This window comes from Eurypyga helias, unplaced genomic scaffold (assembly GCF_000690775.1).
Source record: "Eurypyga helias isolate BGI_N326 unplaced genomic scaffold, ASM69077v1 scaffold9384, whole genome shotgun sequence".
In the NCBI taxonomy this organism is placed as follows: Eukaryota; Metazoa; Chordata; class Aves; order Eurypygiformes; family Eurypygidae; genus Eurypyga; species Eurypyga helias.
Window position 1 is genome coordinate 1 of NW_010248191.1, and position 18,061 is coordinate 18,061.

At 51.2% G+C, this 18,061-nt stretch overlaps 1 protein-coding gene across 1 annotated transcript in view; it reads left to right on the plus strand.

Annotated features, from left to right (window-relative positions):
* Window positions 1–2,973: 2,973 nt before the first annotated feature.
* The window catches only part of ACSF3 (acyl-CoA synthetase family member 3), a gene marked incomplete at its 3' end in the record, with an annotated part of 35,580 nt that continues 20,492 nt past the window's right edge, over window positions 2,974–18,061 (plus strand). Inside the window, exons 1-4 of the mRNA XM_010150977.1 lie at window positions 2,974–3,675; window positions 5,133–5,288; window positions 15,313–15,467; window positions 15,945–16,090. Of these exons, the coding sequence (XP_010149279.1) occupies window positions 2,974–3,675; window positions 5,133–5,288; window positions 15,313–15,467; window positions 15,945–16,090 (1,159 nt within the window). The remainder of the gene's footprint in view (window positions 3,676–5,132; window positions 5,289–15,312; window positions 15,468–15,944; window positions 16,091–18,061) is intronic.

Genomic DNA, 18,061 nt, shown 5'->3' on the forward strand with positions numbered 1-18,061 from the left:
GGGGGCGCGTGGCGGTGCCGTGTCAACGCTCCGTCCCGCCGAGGCCCATCTTCGCCTCCGTCGCTTGGGAATCCCGGGGCGAGGGGTTTTCCTGCTGCCGCTCTGGATGGCAGTAGCGAGGGGCAGGGAGCTGGGAATCCTGGCCGGGAGGAAGGAAGAGCCCGTCCCCGCAGGGTGTGGGGTCTCCATCCCTCCAGCCTCACCGCTTCCAGCCCGCTTTGCGGTGCGTTGGCCGTGCCAGGATCTGGTGGGAGCTTCCCCGGTCCCTTTCCTTTCTTATTCCAGCCTTTGGAGACTGGGGGTTGAGCCTTCTTTTCCAAGGCAGCAAGCACTCATCCTCTGTCCCAGCTCCCCAGCGACCAACTTCGTATCCGGGTGCGCTGTGCCGGAGTTTGTGTTCCCAGTTATCCCTGAGCAATGGGCAGGGTGAAGGAAACGGACCCTAGTGTTGCTTCGCCCTGTGCCGAGTGTCCGCACACACCGTCTGCGCCGGAGCCCCTAAAGGCACAGGCCTGGCTAAAGGTGCTGCTGTTTGTGGTTCCGTTAAATTTGGGCTGGTGCTGGGGTGAAAAAGGGGATAATGTGATTTTTTTAAATTTTTTTTTGGAAGAGGCTGTTCTGAAGCAGCAGCTAACACCTACTCCAGGGTCATGCGAGAAACAGCAAGGATGCCAAGTGCACTTAGCTGTGCCGACCCGGAGCACGGTGTGATCCTGGCAAACGGTTACTTCCAATTAATGCCCCTTTCTCTGAGTCTGTCTGGGATATTAACATCTCGCCAGCGAGCCAGCCTCCTGCGCCGGTTAGGGGAAGGTGATTTGGTTCAGGTTATGGATGGTGTTCTCTCTTTATTTTATATTTTAGTCTCTACAGAGAAATGGAAAGATGTCACGCGAGCTTTGTCATGACCTGTTTTGGTTTTTTCCATCCCGATGGTATATGTGCACACGGGTTACCACGCTTTGGGTTTAAAGCCTCTCCACCCCTCCCAGATGTTTCCGCACTAAATCACAAGTTTCTTTTGCAGAAGCAGAAACTGAGGTTGATATGCAAAAGAAAATACGTGCAAAGCCAATGTCTGGCTGGAGAAAGGCTCTGAAGGTGGATGGGAGAGGCTGCAGGGCTCACAGCTATGTCTGTGCAAAAATAAACACCTGCTGCTGTCAGCGGGTGCTGCCCATGGACGTGTCTGTACAGTCTGAGCTGCTTAAGCCATGTTCAGCTCTTCCCTGAGTAGTTGCCAGTTCTCTGGATCCTTTTTCTTTCAGCTCCTCCCCATGGTGGGAAACTGAGTTGGGAGGCTATTTGAGTTGAGCTGTTCCACCAATAGGTAATTATAATTAAAAAAAAGCATTAATACATAAATAATTATTGTTATTAAAAGAAGTAATTATTGCCAGCATCAAGGCAGTGTCACATACACTCTTACAGCGTGAAACGTTGTCATCCTTTGGCTGTTTCTTCTTGTAGGATCTCTCTGGGGATACTGCAGTGGTGGTGTTTAATAGCCGCCATTGGATAGGGCGTGCGGTAAAGCCCTCTTTCTTCTGCCACAGCCCCATCCTTCCCTCTCCGCTCCCCTGTTGGCGTTGGTGATGGTGTCTGTGTGGAGAGGGTGCTTGTTCTCGATGGACTTCCAGCCAGAGCTCCTGGCTCTGTACAGAGGGGCAGTCAGGATTCCTCTCAGGCATCTCAGTCCTCTCAACTTACCACATCTTTTTCTTCCAATCTCCCCTGCAAAGTGTTCCCACAGCCCCTGAGGCTCCTGTCTCCCCATCACATCCTTCTGGGTTATGCACTGTGTGTTAACTTTTTCCCTGGTGCTTCTCTGGGATGATCCAGGCAGTGTCCAACACTATTACACAGACCTTTCCCTTTGAAAAGGAGGGGATGAGGAAAAGAAGGGTGAAGAGCAAACTTTGGTGATTTCTTACCAGTCACCACAAAAGCTTTTTTGCTAACATCTCCCATGAGTGGATGGGTTGATGTCATCGTGCTGTCTAAGCACCAAGACTGAATACATGATGTTTGTGCCAGCCTGTGATCTTGCTGTAAAGCCTTTCGTGGTGTTGGTACGCTTCCCCGTTCCTTTTTGGAGATCTTTTTTTTCCTCCGTTGAAATGCCCCTGTGCATCAGGTCACCGCCGTGGCGGAGCGGCCGGGCCAGGGTGATGGTTGGGTTGGGCTCAGACCACGCTCTGGCTGCCGGGTGCTCTGCCCGGCTCCGGGTGCTGCCGGCTTGGTACCTTCAGGAATAATAAACCCTCAGGTCAGCATCTGCAGGGGCTGCGCTTCCCTCCTGCTGTTTGCTGGGAAAACCAGCTGCTCGGCGCTGGGAGGGCTCCTGCTGCCTGTGGCTGTTTGTTAACCACTTGGTCTGTCACGTAAGAAAGCTTTTGGAGTGGAAGCGGTGTTTGTGATGGATGACCTGTCAGGTGCGAGGGTTTGGGCGCTTCCCTGTACGTAGATGTGCTACTGCTTGAAGGAAAGCTCTCGCAGGAAACTATCCTCCGCTGGGCTAAGCCTTAGGAGGCTTGGAGTTCGTGTCTATCTCCGTGCTGCCTAACTGGAAGCGCAGAGCAAGGCAGTGGTTTATCAAAGCAGTGGAAACTGCAGATTGGGAGCTAGGTACTGCTGTAATTTAATTTCTTCAAATGCTGGTCCCCCTGAGGTAGAATGGCAGCTCAAGTAGCCACTGCTTAGTGACCTGATATTTCATAATTTAAGTTAGACTGGTTTTTTGGGATGCAAAGGCTGTGTAGGGCAAAAATCCTGTTCCATCTGGGTAGGGCCTCGCGCACTGGGGATGCAGCAATCTGAAGCATAAACATTAATAATACAGTGGGTATTATTCAAATGAAGGCTGCCACTTTTCCTATGTGGGAATAAACCCCTGGGTAATCACTGCACATACTTATCTGTTCCTATAATTGCTTTCTGCAGAACCACTTCAAAACAAGGCGTGCTGGCAGGATGCTGGGCTCCCTGCTCTTCCCCCAAGTGAGCCGGCCCCTTCGATGCCTCACCCGGGACGTGCATCGTTGCAGGTGGGGGTTGCGTGGGCAGAAGAGGTCTGGCTGTGCCCACCGGGGGCTGCAAACCACATGGGCAACCTACGGCAGTGACGTTACCCCGGTCTTCACGAGGGCTTTGGCTTTCGGCGATAAAGTTGCCATCATTGACCAAAACGGTGAGCACACTTACAGGGACCTTCTCAGCCAGAGTCTGCGCTTGTCCCAGGAGATCTGTAGGGCTCTGGAGTGCTCCAGCAGGGACCTGAAAGAAGAGAGGATCTCGTTTTTGTGCCCCAATGATGCCTCGTATGTGGTGGCCCAGTGGGCTTCCTGGATGAGCGGGGGCATAGCAGTGCCCCTTTACAAGAAACACCCCGTGCAGGAGCTGGAGTACGTGATTCAGGATTCGCAGAGCACTCTGGTTATCGCAGCAGAGGAGTATGTGGGGAAAATCGCCCCTAGCGCTGAGAAGCTGGGAGTCCCGCTTCTCCCACTTCCTAGGCTCCATAGTGATGGATCCGCAAGTCATGCAGCCGTACAAGAGGGTCCCTTGACAACCTGCTCTTCGTGGAAAGACAGAGGAGCCATGATAATCTACACTAGTGGGACGACGGGAAGACCGAAAGGTGTCCTCAGCACCCATGGGAACGTGCAGGCTGTGGTGAGTGCTGCTTTCCCCCTGCAAGGCTCGTGCCAAGTTAGAGGTCTTGGCCTCCCGAGGTGATTTGGGGTTGCACATCCGAAGCACAACACGCCTTTCCACAACCTGATTCCTGTACAGAGCTGTGAGGCTGCATCTTGAAAGTCCTCAATGCTTTTAAGGTGAATACACACGACTTAGAAGGGTTTGAGGCTCTAAATCGACCTTTTTGGTGTTGCTGTGCTGCAGCCAGGGGCGGATGGACTCTTCCCCTTGCTTTCCTGGAAAGCAGGAGGGATGAAACCTGTTGTAAAAAGGCTGCTTTCTTTACAGTTTGCGTTTCTTCACTGTGAGTAGGAAAGAATCTTTGCCCCTAATTGGAATATAACTTAGCCCAGCCCAGTGCTGTGTGAAGTCTGTGCATTATTCAGCTATATATCCCCAAGGCAAAAAATCCATTAGCTCTCTGAGCCAAAAGGAATTAAAAGTTTGAATGAGCCTGCTGACTACCTCACCGGTTGGTTATCGCTGTCTGCAACCGATAGACTCACGCCATTAGGGAAAAAGGGCAGGGAATACATTGTGCCTCACGGATGCCTCCGAGAGCTTAGGGTTGTTCGGGGCGCTCAGATACTGCGGTGTTGGGAGTGGTGTGAAAGCCTTGACGGATATATTGGGCAAAGAATCTCTTCCATTACAAATATGCTGATCATTTGGGAGGAGGCCTGAGCAGCCACCAGCTTTGATGCTGTCTTGCAGAAAGCCTAAAATGTGCACCCTGCCCCGTGGAAGAGGGTTGTGAATGACATGGCTAAATTCCATTACTCAAATAGTTCTTTTTTTTTTTAATTTTATTTTTTAGATGGCTGGAAATAAGATTTCCAGTTGCTAACACTGGGCTCTGAAGGGCAGTGTTCACCCAGAAGCCTGAGGTCTAACGCTTTAAATAATTATCCCTTCATAACAGTATTTTGAAGCTTGATATACTAATAATTTTTACTAACATGAAACCTATTTTCTGTTTATCAGACTGATTTTCTGCTCCTACTGACTATCCCTTACAGGTGCTAAAAGTCCAATGTCACCGGTGTCCAAACTGTGTCAAGAGAATTCTGGGAAAATTAGTTTTTTGATTCCTGTTTCTGCCAACTCTGCTTGTGTGCAGCACCAGACTGATAATTTTATAAGTCCTACTTAAAATCACTGTTGCATATTTATCTCTCAGTAACGAGGAAGGACTTTGCAGGTGTATAGGAGGACACGCAAAGGCAAGATGCAGGAGGTGTTACTCTTGTGTTGTGGTGGGAATTTTGCTCCTGCTGACCCTAAAGGAAAGGTTTCTATCCCCAGGTATTGTTCCAGGATGTCTGAGGTTTCTGCGCCAGCCGTGCCCAGGGGATCTAGGGCCTGGATTCCTCAGGCTTTCCAAGCAGTCTTTCCTCTTGCCCTAATTCCAGGTTGTATGTTTTCTTCTGCAGACCACAGGGCTGGTTGAAAAATGGGAGTGGAAGAAGGAAGACGTTATTCTGCACGTGCTGCCTTTACACCATGTCCATGGGGTGATCAATAAGCTCCTCTGTCCTCTCTGGGTGGGAGCGACATGCATCATGTTACCCGAATTCAGCGCACAGATGGTAAGCCTGGAGGGATTGCGCGTTGTCTTTGAAATTCAGCAGCAAGATCCCTTGCATTGTAATTAGAGCAACTTTGGGAATAAGTTCTTACAGAATTTCAGCCCCTTCAGCCGCTGGCGGCACGCGGCTCCCAAACGGCCCGTTACAAGGCGCTTTCAGTTGGACACAAGGTCTGGGACAAACACGTTCTTCTGGAGGCTACAACTTGTTTAAGCGTGACGTACGTAACTGTAACGCTACGCTGCCTCTCCTCCTGGTGTTGAGGGTCTGTGCTCGTGGGCCCTTCTGAGCACCTACTAGGAGCATCTGAATGCAGAATAAGGGTTTTCTGGTACCAGAAAAGGTGGACATACTGGATTTTTCTCTTGCATGTTAGCAGTGTGCTGCCTGTTGGATTTTTAGTAGCTTGCGTTTTCCCTTCGAAGCCAACATCCTTGTTGTTTTGTATTACATTGCATGACAGAACACAGGTTTTAGACTTTTTTGCAGCCAGGTAAGAGAAATACAGGTGCTCATCACTTGCATGGAAACGTTGCTCTTCCTCTGCAGAGAAACAAGTGTTAACAGATGTGTTGGTTTAGACTCAGCGATACGAGAGGGAGTTCGCAAATGGAGAGCTCCTTGCAGGAGAGGTGTCAGGAGGGAAACCTCCCTTGAATGCAGTAGAGACGATTCTAATGTTGTTTTCTAGCCGAGGCAGGAAACACCAGTCCCAGTGCTCTGCTTCTCTTTTGTTCCTTGCTGCGGTGGCAGACAGACGGCTTAGAGAGGAAGAAAAGGGACTAGAAAGAGGGCAGCCAACAGTAAGGTGGAACAGCTCCTAGTTACCCGCCTCTGGGATCCGGCTCTGCTCGTCTGGGTGTTGTGGGTGGTGAGAGATGCTGGGGACTGCAGTGTCACTGTTAAGGGAGCAGTTGGGTTGCAGGTGCTGGTGCCACCTCGTAGCAGAAAGGAGTCATGCGCTGTCGGCACAGAGCTCCCGTGGAAAGCGAAAGAGCCTGTCAAGCCTGTGCTTTGTAACTAAACAGGCTCCTTTACCTCTTCATATTTATTCATATGCTGGGCGACCTTGTGACACTGAAAGGACAAAGTTCAAAAGTTTGGGTACATCCAGGAGCCTTTGACTGTGCTGCTGTTGGGTGAGGGCGAGCCCAGGGTCCGACCCAAATGGCTACAGGACTGTGTGAGATTTTTTTTTTTTTTTCCTGCTGCTTATTTCTGCTGCTTGGAGAAGCAACCACCGAAAATGCACGCTTCCTTTCTTGTTTCAAGACGGCCCTGACACCTGAACAGCCAGTTGCTGCCTGAGCACTGGTCCTTTGGGGGGTGGTGAAATCCCAGAATCCCAGAGGGGCAGCTCCAGCTCTGCGTTTGCATTTCCAGGGTAAATGGGTAGGATGCTGTGGTAGATGAAGGCAGGAAAATCCCCTGGCATCTGTAGCCAGGGCTGTTTCCTCAATCAAATCATCTTCTTCTGTGTTTAAGGTGTCACCCCGAAAGCTTAGGGTGCAGCAGGGACGCATGTCCCACCAAAGCTGGGTCTCGGAGCATGCCCGGCCTTGGGGATGCTGGCGAGGTGGCAGAAGAGCGAGCTGGCAGCCGGGAATCAAAGCCAAGCCCTCTGGAGGGCGCGTTTCTCCGCGTCCTGTGCCACCCGTGATTGATTGTCCCTTATCCCTGTGTTTCCCTCTGCTCTCTCCCGACATCTGCAAATCGATGAGCTGACGCTGAAGGATGGGTGCGGGAAGCTGGACACCCCACCTGCCTTCTCTGATCAACGCTGTCCCGCCGACGTGACATCCAAGGGCAAGCCGGGACAGCGCTGGGGGGCATCTGCTTGACCCCGGAGCTTGGACTTGGGATGGGAGGTCGGGGTGCCAAGCGTGCCGGCCGCAGCCAGCGCCGTTCCGAGGGCTCTCAGGTGCGGTCAGGCTCTGAAGGATGTCATTTGCTTTTCTATTTGGTGGTGGGGTTTTTTTTATTATTCCCTTTATTTTTCTGAGGGCCTCCCCTGGGAGCTGAAAGTGGTTTGATCGACACTACAAAGCGAGCACATGAGGGTAAATAAGGCTTTCTTGTGGAGTTTAATGCAAGCTGCCTTTCAGTTCCAGTCTATTTTCACCAGCTGTTTACAAAATGCCCTTTTGCTACGAAAATCAGCTTTCAGAAAAGCAGCAGAGTTTCAGTGGAGGATTTTGCAAAAGGAGCCTGAGTTTTGCTGTGCGCTTGCTTTTTTTTTTTTTTTCTTTTTTCCCTTTGCTGCACCTTGAGAAAGCAACCAATTATAGTGTGATATCAAGAAACTCGAATGGCAGCTAAAACACTTGACAGGCTGATCAAAACAAGGCTAGGAACTTACTCTCAACCTGCTGCAGACATATTTAGCCTTGAGTGATACTGGCAAAGGTTCAAGGGAAACCGCAGCAGCATGCCCAACGTGTGTTTGGTTTCTAATCACTAACGCTTCATTATACAAAATAAATACTTTATTATTACAGTGTTTATTAAATTACATAATTTGCGGCGTGCCTTATAGCTGTGGATGCAGATGCCAGTCTGGTTTCGGTAGTGGTAATAATGCTCTTTTTTTTTTTTTCTTAGTCAGAAGGTATTTCAAGCCCCGGACCAAGGTTTGCTTGTCACTCCCTGCAGTGCACTGTTAGGAGGTGGCATCTTTCAGACCTTTACATCTGGTTTTGGTAGCTTTCCAAGGAAAGGTTAAAAATCGAGTCTGTGGAGTAACCCCAGTGTCCTGACCAACAGCCACTCTCATCCTAAAAACAGCAGCCGATGTCCGTGGCGGCATGCAAGCCATTGCTGAGGCCACAAGGGCTCGTTAAATGTATCGAGATGCCTCAAGCGTGAAAGTTGCTGCATAAAATCAGATTCTTTTTATTAAATGAGGACATCCATTACTCTGCACTAGCTACTGTACATGTTATAATTCACTTTATAGCACCATCTGTTAAGACTGTCTCACTTCAGCTTTTTGCAGCATCTTTTTATTGTAAGTTATTAAAAAATACGGCTGCATCGATTAATCATTTATTAATAAAGGGTTTATAAATGGACCCTTAATTTCCAGCACTTCAGTCCACTGGTACATGATGTTCTAGGTCCTCTGGTGTGTGTATTCTGCGGGGTGTGGTGACTCTCCATAGGGAGCACTTTTTGGGCTGCTGCCTGGGGACCGTGAGAGCGGAACCCAGCGGTCAGGGAGCTTCTGGTGCTCGGGAAGGACAGCGCTGAGTGCGGGGGGGAGACTGTGGCTTGGAGAACAGCAGTGAGCCTGAAAGTGCATTCCTTCCAGCAGCTGTGTGGGGCAAGGGGGGCTCTGATGGCTTTTCCCAAGGGTGAGAAGGGGGGGGGCAGAAGCCTTTGGAGCCAGAGCAAGCTGCAGCCTAAGCATCCCTATAGGTTCCTCCCATAACTTGCTTCCAAGCTGAGTTTGCTTCTCCAGCTGTGCTGTTCCTGCTTGCAGGCAGCCAGCATTTCTCAGCTGCTTCCAAACCCATTTGAAATGCCTGCTTTTTTCCTTACGTAGGAGTAGAAATTTTAAAGATGCTGGTTTGGTACAGTTTTTGTGCCAAACGGTGGCCAGGGGAGAAGAAATTAATGCCTCCGCTTAAGGGAGGAGCGCAAGGTGAGCCTTCTCCTTACTGGGCATCAGAGAAAGCCCATGACCAGGTGCTTTCTGAAGGCCTCTGGGTATCAGGCTTTGCACCAAGCAGATAGAGCATCCATTCCCCAGCGACTCCTTCTCTCCATCTCCCTTCCCTGCATCGATTCAGTGGCGGCTGCTGAGGCTGAGCGCACCCTGTGCCGTGACTCGATGGAAATGTCAGTAAGTCTGGAGAGACAGACCCAGGGGAAGCCAGGCATCCTCCATGCCAGCTCTTTTCCCATGGCACTCACACGTTGACGGCCCCGTTCCGGATTGGGAGCCGGCTGTGCCGGGCACCCTGTGGGCAGGAGCCTTTCGGAGCGAGTTGTGAGGTCAGCGTGTGCTTTGCAGGGTCCTTGGCTGAGGCGTTCAGCCGACGTGGGTCCACTCAGAGTCTGAGTGATGGGGACGGCTTGTCTTTGCCTTGGACCACCTCTGATCTTGCCTTAAGGGAAAGATGTTCTAATAGCAAAAGGCTCCCTGTCAGCTCTTTGCATTGATAAATGTGAGATCGGATCCCGGGAGGTCTTTCAGCCTTAAGTGCAGGAGGGGAAATAAAAGTATTCAAAAACATGAAGGAAAAAAAACTTGCTGTGATGGGGGAAGCTTATAGAAATCTCGACTCCGTGTGACCTCGTTGTGGTGTGCTCTGCCGGGCAGGTTGTGTGCTGCCTGCAGAATGACAACGCTGTCTGTGCCCTGCAACCGCTTCCATGATAAATATGCCAAGATGCAGATTTATTGCCCTTAAGTTCCAAAAGGAGACGCTCTTTCCGTTGCAGCGTTACCGCTTGTCTGACTTAAGGTGCCTCTGAGGGTCAGGTCCTCTGAAAATCAGACCTGGTTTTCAAGTGTCACACGCAAAGCCGTCAAAATTGTGAATTTTATTCGGACCCTTCTTTCTAGGCGTTTGTCCTGATGGGAATGATGAGTGCCCAAAGCTAGTGTGCGATATGGGACTAATTCCCCTGTGTGCTGTCACCCGTGGCAGCTTTTTCCTCTGATGGGAGGGTGCTGGAGACATGATGCTTGTCAAGGTTGCTCCGGGGTCGCTGGTGCACCCTGCATCGAGCCTTCCTCCTGAAGTCTGTCCTTGCTGCTGTTGTGATCCGTGAACCAGGCGAGGCTGGGCACGACTACCTTCGCAGGGCTGTGCGGGAAGATCCAGGGCTTGGCAGTCATGGTTGCCGCCGGGAAGGAGAAGCCTGTACCACAGCAAACCTCTCCCCTGGATCTGTCGCTTCTGCAAACATCACTCTGGGCAGCTCTTTTGGGTTATTTTTAAAAGAAAAGCAAATCCAAGCAGAGGGGTCTGGTCTCCAATAACCAAGCACGGCTAAGAGGCCGCTCGTAGCGTGCTGGGGATTGTGTCTCCCATCCAGTTTCAGCTGGAGAAAGGCAATTGTCTTTTCATCCGTTAATGGGAGGCTTCAGAGGAGTAATTTTATTTCAGACTCAAAGAGGAGTCAGTGGAGGGAGGAGCAGGTCACTAGTGAATGGATTATGTTTGATCACTTCTCACAGACCTGGCTTTAAAAAGTTAGAGTTTCTCTTCCCGTCTCCCCAGATCTGCCGTCTGTCCTCAGCATCTGTTACGGAGTAATGCCTTTTGATGTGTGTGGGGAAATATAAAAAATGGAACCAGAGCCTGTCATATTGACTTAGATTACCAGGTCCCAGGGAAAGCACTTGCTCCTTTCAGTATGCCTACAGAATAGGAAGGGTTTAAAAGCTTCAGCCTGGAATGCAGAGGGGCCATCAAACTGCAGTGATGAATAAATGATTAAAACCAGAGTCGTGCAGAGCGCAAACAGTTTGGGGTTATAACAAACATGAGACGAAGCCACCGAGGGCCCAATTTCCCTTTGAAGAGAAGAATGTTTCTCTCTCTCTGCATATTGCTCACGAAGCATCCCTGGCTTCATCCCTACCAGCGCTCCCCGTGATGCTCTCCCAGGTGGTGGTGTGCCCATCTGCCTTTCTCAGGGATAAACCGGGGTCGGATGGGGGTGGCTGGCCCTGCCATCCCTTCGGTGCTCCTGTAGAGTTACGGGAGCTTTCTGGCCTCGGCAGGGTCTCGCCAAGCGAGGAGCTGCTTCGGCTGCAGCCGTCTTGCTGCCTGTTGCTTTCGCAGATGCTGAAAATTGCCGGCAGCCCGTTTTCTCACCGGCGGCGCTACCTGCGTGGCAGCGATCGATGCAAAACACAAGCCCGTCTCCCCGAACAAAAGGGAAGTAAAGGGATGATTTAACCTTGCATTAGGGGTATTGTTACTTTTTTGAAAAGGTTTAAAAAAAATTCAATAACAGCTGAAAATGATACAATCATTTTGTAGGAGAGAGGAGCTGTTGTGTCTGTCAATAGAGGCAGCAGCACGGGCTGTCTATTATCTGTTTGCGGTCTGATGGGGGAATCCATGCTGATACCCGCTTCCTTTTCAGCTTGTAGGCGTTTTTTCCTGCTTCTCTTCCGGCTGGTTTTGGAATTCCCGTATCAGGCAAACTTTTGCGAGATTTAACATCACAAATAGGTGTTGCCACCTTCTGTTCTTGCGTTTTTTTCCACTCGAAGGTGCCCAGGTGTTGGTAGATTTGGTGTTTTCTGTCTAGTTTACGGCGTTGCGCGTCTCCCTCTGAAGGTGAAGCCTCTGTAAAGGGAAAAAAGGGACTGCCTTTTCTCCTCTGTGTTTGCTTCTCTTGCTTCAGGTGATCTTAGTAGGTCTGGAGGCTGGTTGGGAAGTTTTCTGTATGAAAGGACCATCCCTAAATTCTTCCCGGAGAGGGTGGTGAGGCACTGGGACAGGTTGCCCAGAGAAGCTGTGGATGCCCCATCCCTGGAAGTGTCCAAGGCCAGGCTGGATGAGGCTTGGAGCAACCTGGTCTAGTGGAAGGTGTCCCTGCCCATGGCAGGGGGGTTGGAACCAGACTGTCTTCCAACTTAAACCGTTCTGTGATTCAGTGATTCCTCCATCCTCATTCACTGTTGTGCCATCTGTGTGCTGGAAGAAACACAAGGGAACGCTCGTACAGCTGTGTCTCACTGGGGTTGTTTTGTACCCACTGATATAATTTTCTCCTTTTTTTTAGTTTACTGATGAAAAAATCCCACTGGCCAGCCCATGGAATTGCCCGGATATGCTTTTGTGCAGTAGGAGGGGAAGAAAATCAGGAATGTCAGGCTGACAGGAAGGCTCTTGGGAACAGAAGGTCTCCCACTTCTTTGCTGGCTTGGGCAGCCCTGTCCTGTAAGCTTGCCCTGGGCTTCCGCTGCCGTTATGGCTGACAGGAAGCTGTTCCCACTCTTGCTTTCTTGCAGTTAGAAGCTTTTTGTTTCTAGCCCCTGTTTATCTTAAAAGGAATCTTTGTCCGTCTCCTGAACATTTTCCATTGGAAGACTGCTTCTTCCCTCGTGCCTGGTGAGCACTTGGTGCAAAGTCCGGCAGCCCTGGCACACGGTGCTGTGTTTGCCTCCAGAATCCGTGGCTTTTTTGAAAACATTTGGAGTCTTGGAGTGTCAGGTGAACAAAATAAGATGAAATGATGGGCTGCCGATACCCTGTCCACGGGTAATTGATGTGGTGACGGTGACACATGGGATAACGGAGGGGGAGATTGATTGTGCTGCTCTTAAGCTTGACGGTGTCGGAGGATGCCGTGCGCTGGGAAGGGAACGCGGGCCTCTTGCTACGAGCCTGTCCAAGCCCTGGGATTGATTGATTAGTCCCAGGTAACGAGACTTTCCCAGATCCTTCTCTCAAACCGTGAAGTTATAGTTATAAAACTGAAATAGCTGTTACAGCTGGCTGGGCAGTGACGAACCCTCCGGACAGCTTGGGGTCTGCAGAGGGCTGGGGGCTGCCAGCTCCGTACCACGGCTCGCTGCTTAGTACCGTTAAAACAGGTGGGTAGGATCCAGATTTGGCTGAGCAGGAGCGGAACAGGTGGAGATGTTTGGCTGTCAGCAGATCACTCCAGCAGCTGGGGGAACAAATCCAGAGGCAGCTGCTTATCTTCAGGAAGGGGTTGTTGCTGGGGCGAGTTGGACTGACACAGAAAAAGCTGCTGGAGTGGCTGTAGGGAGGATTTTATCTGGGGCAGGAGGTGAACAGGCTGGTGAGGATAGGGGACTCTGGGGTGCGGGAGAGCTCTGCTGTGTTTTGGAGTGATAGTTTTGGGTTTTTTTCAAATCCAAATCCATGTGAAAATAACTCTGCTGCATGGCCAGACTGGAAGTCTGTCTGCACTCCCCACAGCTGCTCTGGACTTGTGAAGACAAGAAAAACCCACACAGCAAGGATGGAACAGCCCCAAGCATCTGTCTCCCTTCAAGTCCTTCAGAATAGTCCCGATCCCTGCTCGCTGTTGTCCGTCTCTCCCTGCCCAAGGCAATGGCTTTTGGGAGCACTGGGCTGGAGAGTCGGCCTGTGCATTCAGCCCCTGGCTTGGGAGAGGTCCTTCTCCATCCTGCTGCCTCGTATGGGGAAGATACTGGGGGGTTGAAGAGAGATCTTTGGGGAAGGAGGCTGGGAGGAGTGTGGTAGGGATCAGATACTCCCTAAATGTAATTTTGCCTCTTCTGGCTTCTTTCAGGGGTCGTGCTGGTAGGTGGGGTTTCTGCAATGTTCCCTCTCCAGGCACATAACCCATCCATCCGGGAAAATCCTGTTCCTCCTCAGCTTTCCCTGGTGCCAAGGGTATCGTGCAGCGCTCATGGCCCAGCTCCCGAGGTGTCCAGGGGATTTCCACCTTGTGCATTAATCTCGCCCCATCAAGGACCATCTCCGGGCCGGGATGTGCGTGAATTCCCCCGGTTGGGTGGGATGGTGCCTTTGTCGGCTGTGCCCTGCTTTATTAACAGGAACAACATGGTGGAGGTGGGGTGTTGGGTTTTTTTAGGAGCCGATTGTTCTGAAGCAGTGGAGTGAGAGATGCCGGGGGGAGGTGGCACCGGCGCAGCCGAGTAGAAAATGATGAAATAGAGCCCGAGCAAGCGGGACGGAGGGGGAAGGGGACAGAGTGACAGCATGAAGGAGAATCGCTTGTTCACCTTCAATCAATTCCCGCGTTCCCGGGCCGTGGCACGCGCCGGTGCGCAGCTGAGCGTGCGTGGGCAGGGAGGGGAGAGGCGGCGCGCCTTGTCAGGACCTGTTAGGAAGTACATTTGTCAACAACGGGGCAGGGACCGGAGCGAAAGGGAAAGCGCGGCCGTCACCGTAGCCTTTTATTTATTGATGGCTCTGGATCGTTCCTGTCTTGGGAAGGGCTTACCTAGAGGGGGAAGAGTGGTAAGGTGTGGAAGGAAATGGCTCAGTTGTAATATTTATGGCTCCTACCCGTTGGTAACTGCTCCCAAGTGGGGCTGCTCAGGCAGGGCAGCAGCTGGGGGTCACGCAGTCTTCATGCACTCCCTCAGCAGAGCTAGGTCCTGGAATTTGCCCCCATTCCCACAGGTTAGCGGGAGGTGCAGCTGAAGAACATCTGTCCCACAGGAATTGTTCCTCGCTTGGTTGGTGTACTGGCCCTCCTGGCTAGCTGCTCTCTCCTGGCTGCAGCTGCTTTACCTCTGGTTTCTGCTGACTGATGTGAGCTCACTGGGGCACGTCTCTGCGCCTACTCACCAGAAAACAACCATTCCCATTGCAGTGGAGGCTTGCTTCCAGTTCAAGTACTTGTTATCTCTCTTCCCAGCCCTGCCATCCGTCTTAAAAGCATTTTTCTCCCTCAAAGGTTTCAAGTCTGTGGGCTCCTACCTGTGTGCTGTGTTCTTTGGATGTGACTTAGTGTCTTTCCAAAGAAGAGCTCCCATGCTTTGAAAAGCTTTGTGTGGCCTCTGAAGAGCAGTTCATGATAAGGGAATTAACGGATTCTGCTACAAGCGTGTGTCTTCATGAGAAAATTCTTGGCTGTAACATGATGGTACTAAAAAAATGCCATTTCCATCATCCTGTGCTCGCTGAGAGTGAAAGTAGGTGGGTGATCCACTGGTGGGATGAAAGAGAGCCAAATACTGTGCTTTTGGCAATAAGGGGCATGAAGAGGGTTGGGAGCTGTTGTTCTGCACCTGGATGAGGTGCACACAACAGGCTTTGGGTTGTTTGTACTTTCCAGAAGCCTTAGATAGCAGAGGTTTATATCCAGACCAGGGTGATTTTGCTTTGGACAAGCGTGTCCCACTCCTGTCCCTCAGTTTCCCTTTGCACCCTACAAAGGAGCAGTGGCAGGGCTCGCTGCCCCATGAAGTGTTTGCAGAACCCTCCCTTGTGAACCTTCAGAGGTGCTGAGGAGTTGTCACGACAGCGCTGGCAATCTCCACTTTATGTTGAGGTGTGTTTTTATATGTGTATGTTCCCTTACTTTCTAGGTTTGGAAGAAGTTGCTAAGCTCCCAAGCTCCCCGTGTCAGTGTCTTCATGGCAGTGCCCACTATCTATGCCAAGCTGATAGAGCATTATGACAAGCATTTCTCTCAGCCACAAGTCCAGGATTTCGTGCATGCCTTTTGCCAGGAGAACATCAGGTAGGTGAGCGATGTCCCTCTGGGCAGGGGCTGCTGGTGGCTGGCTGTCTCCACGGTGGATCTGCCGAGGTGCCTTTTCAGCATCACCTCCTTGCAGTGCTGGCTGTTGTGCTTTAGTGTCTCTTTGACAAGAACCATGGTGACATTATTTATGAGCCACTCTTGCATGGTAAAGTGAGAAGGGGTCTGCGTGCTCGTTATACGTATCACCCTACATAGCACAGGACTAAGGACCTTGTCCTGCAACCCGATTTTGTGTTGCAGTATCTCTCTTAGGAGGCCATCCCATCTTAATTTAAAACCCACAGAGAATCTTCTACGTGTGAGGAGACCCCTTGGTAGCAGCTGAAAGGTTTTTGGGGCTTCTGTCTTAAGTTTTTACATGGAGCAGGCTTTATGTAACGCAGTGTTAGACTGCAGATTCCCTGGAGCAAAGGTGATCGTGGATGCTTTCTTATATGGGGTTTCCTTGTCCAGGTTAATGGTCTCAGGCTCTGCAGCCCTGCCTGTGCCTGTCCTGGAGAAGTGGAAGAGAATCACTGGGCACACCTTGCTGGAGAGGTACGGGATGACTGAGATTGGAATGGCGCTTTCTAACCCTTTGCATGGAGTCCGTGTCCCAGGTAGGAGTCTTCAGAGGGTCCATGCTATTGGGAAGCCTTTGGGCTGTGTTCTTGGGTTTTCTCCTCACAGAGAATATGCATCTAATCGCCATTTGTTGGGATTGAGGAGCAGGCTGCGGTAGGAACAATGATGCTGGTAGGGGAATTGGCACTGGGAAGCCAGGAGGGAGCGTGGCTGTGTGGGATGTGACTGGTGGGTTTCCCTGGGATAACTGGCCACGATGGGGTGGCAAAGCTGTTTGTTCTGAGCTCACAGTGGTGCACGCTGACCTGAGCAGCCAAGCCGGTTTTGTCCAGGAGGCAGAATCTGTATCGTGTCCTTATTGTGTCCAAAGTCTTAGTTCAAGTGCTGTGATGGGACTGCACCATGCTCTGTGAAACTGTATGCGTGTGTGGTGTTGGTACAGGATTCCCCACGCAGCAGTTCACGTCCAGCCGTGCGGTACAGCCCATTTAAAATAGAATGTCTGCTCGCTCTTATTTTAGTTTCTTGACTCTTCAGGAATTAGAAATTGTCACACCTCGTTGTACACTCTGTTTCTGTTCCCTCCTTGTTCTCCCTCACTTCTCTTAGCTACGCTTTGTAAATCCTCTCAATATCTATGCTTTATGTAACCTAGACATAAATTGATCTGAAACATTAAAAATATAAAATGTCCCCACCCTCTCTTTGGTTAAAAACGTGGCCATCTGTCTGTCGAGCAGCCCAGCCCACCACTGTGCCACCTTCTCCTCCTGCACGCATGGCACCATATGCATCGCCTTGGTCCCTCCGGGGTCTTGGGGGACTGATGTTATACTGGGGGGGAAGGGGCTGTCCTGGGCGTTGTGGCTTCCCACAGCACCCCAGTCCCATAGGATGCAGAAGCTGTGCCCCAGAAGGGATGGTAAAGTAGGAAATGAAGCCACAGCTCCCCAGCGCCAGCTCCTCAACCTGAGAACGGTTCAGAGACAGCGCAAAATACAAACTGGAGTCTCCTTTTGCGGAGTAACTGTCATTCCCCCAGCACAACTCGGCCATTGTTCCCTTCTCCCAGAAACCCCATCGCTGCAGACAGGAGAGGGAAGCAAGCAGGGAAACGAGATTCCCACTTGCATGAGCTCAAACTGTCCAGAAGCCCCACGCTGCAGGGTGACAGTGCAGAAATTACTTCAGTGTCCCTATGGCCTGGTTGTATTTGCTTTTCATTCATCTTCAGGATGAGTGGAGGTTCTAGAAAATTCCTGGGAGGCCAAAAGAGAAAGGAAATAAGACTAAGTAACATGGGCGAGACAGACGTTGGCACCCAGAAGGGCAGCTCCTACTCCAGAGCTGGGTGCCTGAGCTTGGGGAAGGGTCCCTGAGGATGACAGGGTCTGCAGGGGACCTGGGGACAAATCCTCTCCTGCAGCTGGGGGTAAATGCCAGCTGACCATCACTCCAGCCACCATCCAGGGGCTCGCTGTAGCCCTGAGACGGGAGAGAAGCATCTCGAAAGTGTGCATCAGTGAGAGGCCTTACAGAAAGGCAGCTATAATTGAATAGACTTGATTAATTTATATCAGAAAGTGTCAGTTGGGAAGCAGATGGGTGAAGCTGAGGTATAATTTAATGGAGCTGTGAAAAAGCTTTTGCTATAGTGTCCCATTAGGGACTGGGATATAAGGTCACCAGGTACACCCATGTGAGAGAGTCGACTGAGAAATGCAGCCAGGGGCTGGGAACAGAGGCTGGGCGCGAGGAGGAGTGAGGTGTCCACCGGAAAGACCTCAGATGGCACCGGCGTTGCAGGGACAGATGCTAGGCAGCGGTGACCACAGCGATCACAGCACCGCCAAGCGTGGCACGTCATCCCTTGGGTAAATCCAGGGATCCTCGCCCAGGGCATTTCTCTTGGAGTGGGAGTAGCACACGTCCTTCTCTGCTGCTTCATGAGCTCCTGCCTCTGAGGAGGGGTCCTGGGGCTTCCCTCGCCCGCTTCCATCCGCTGG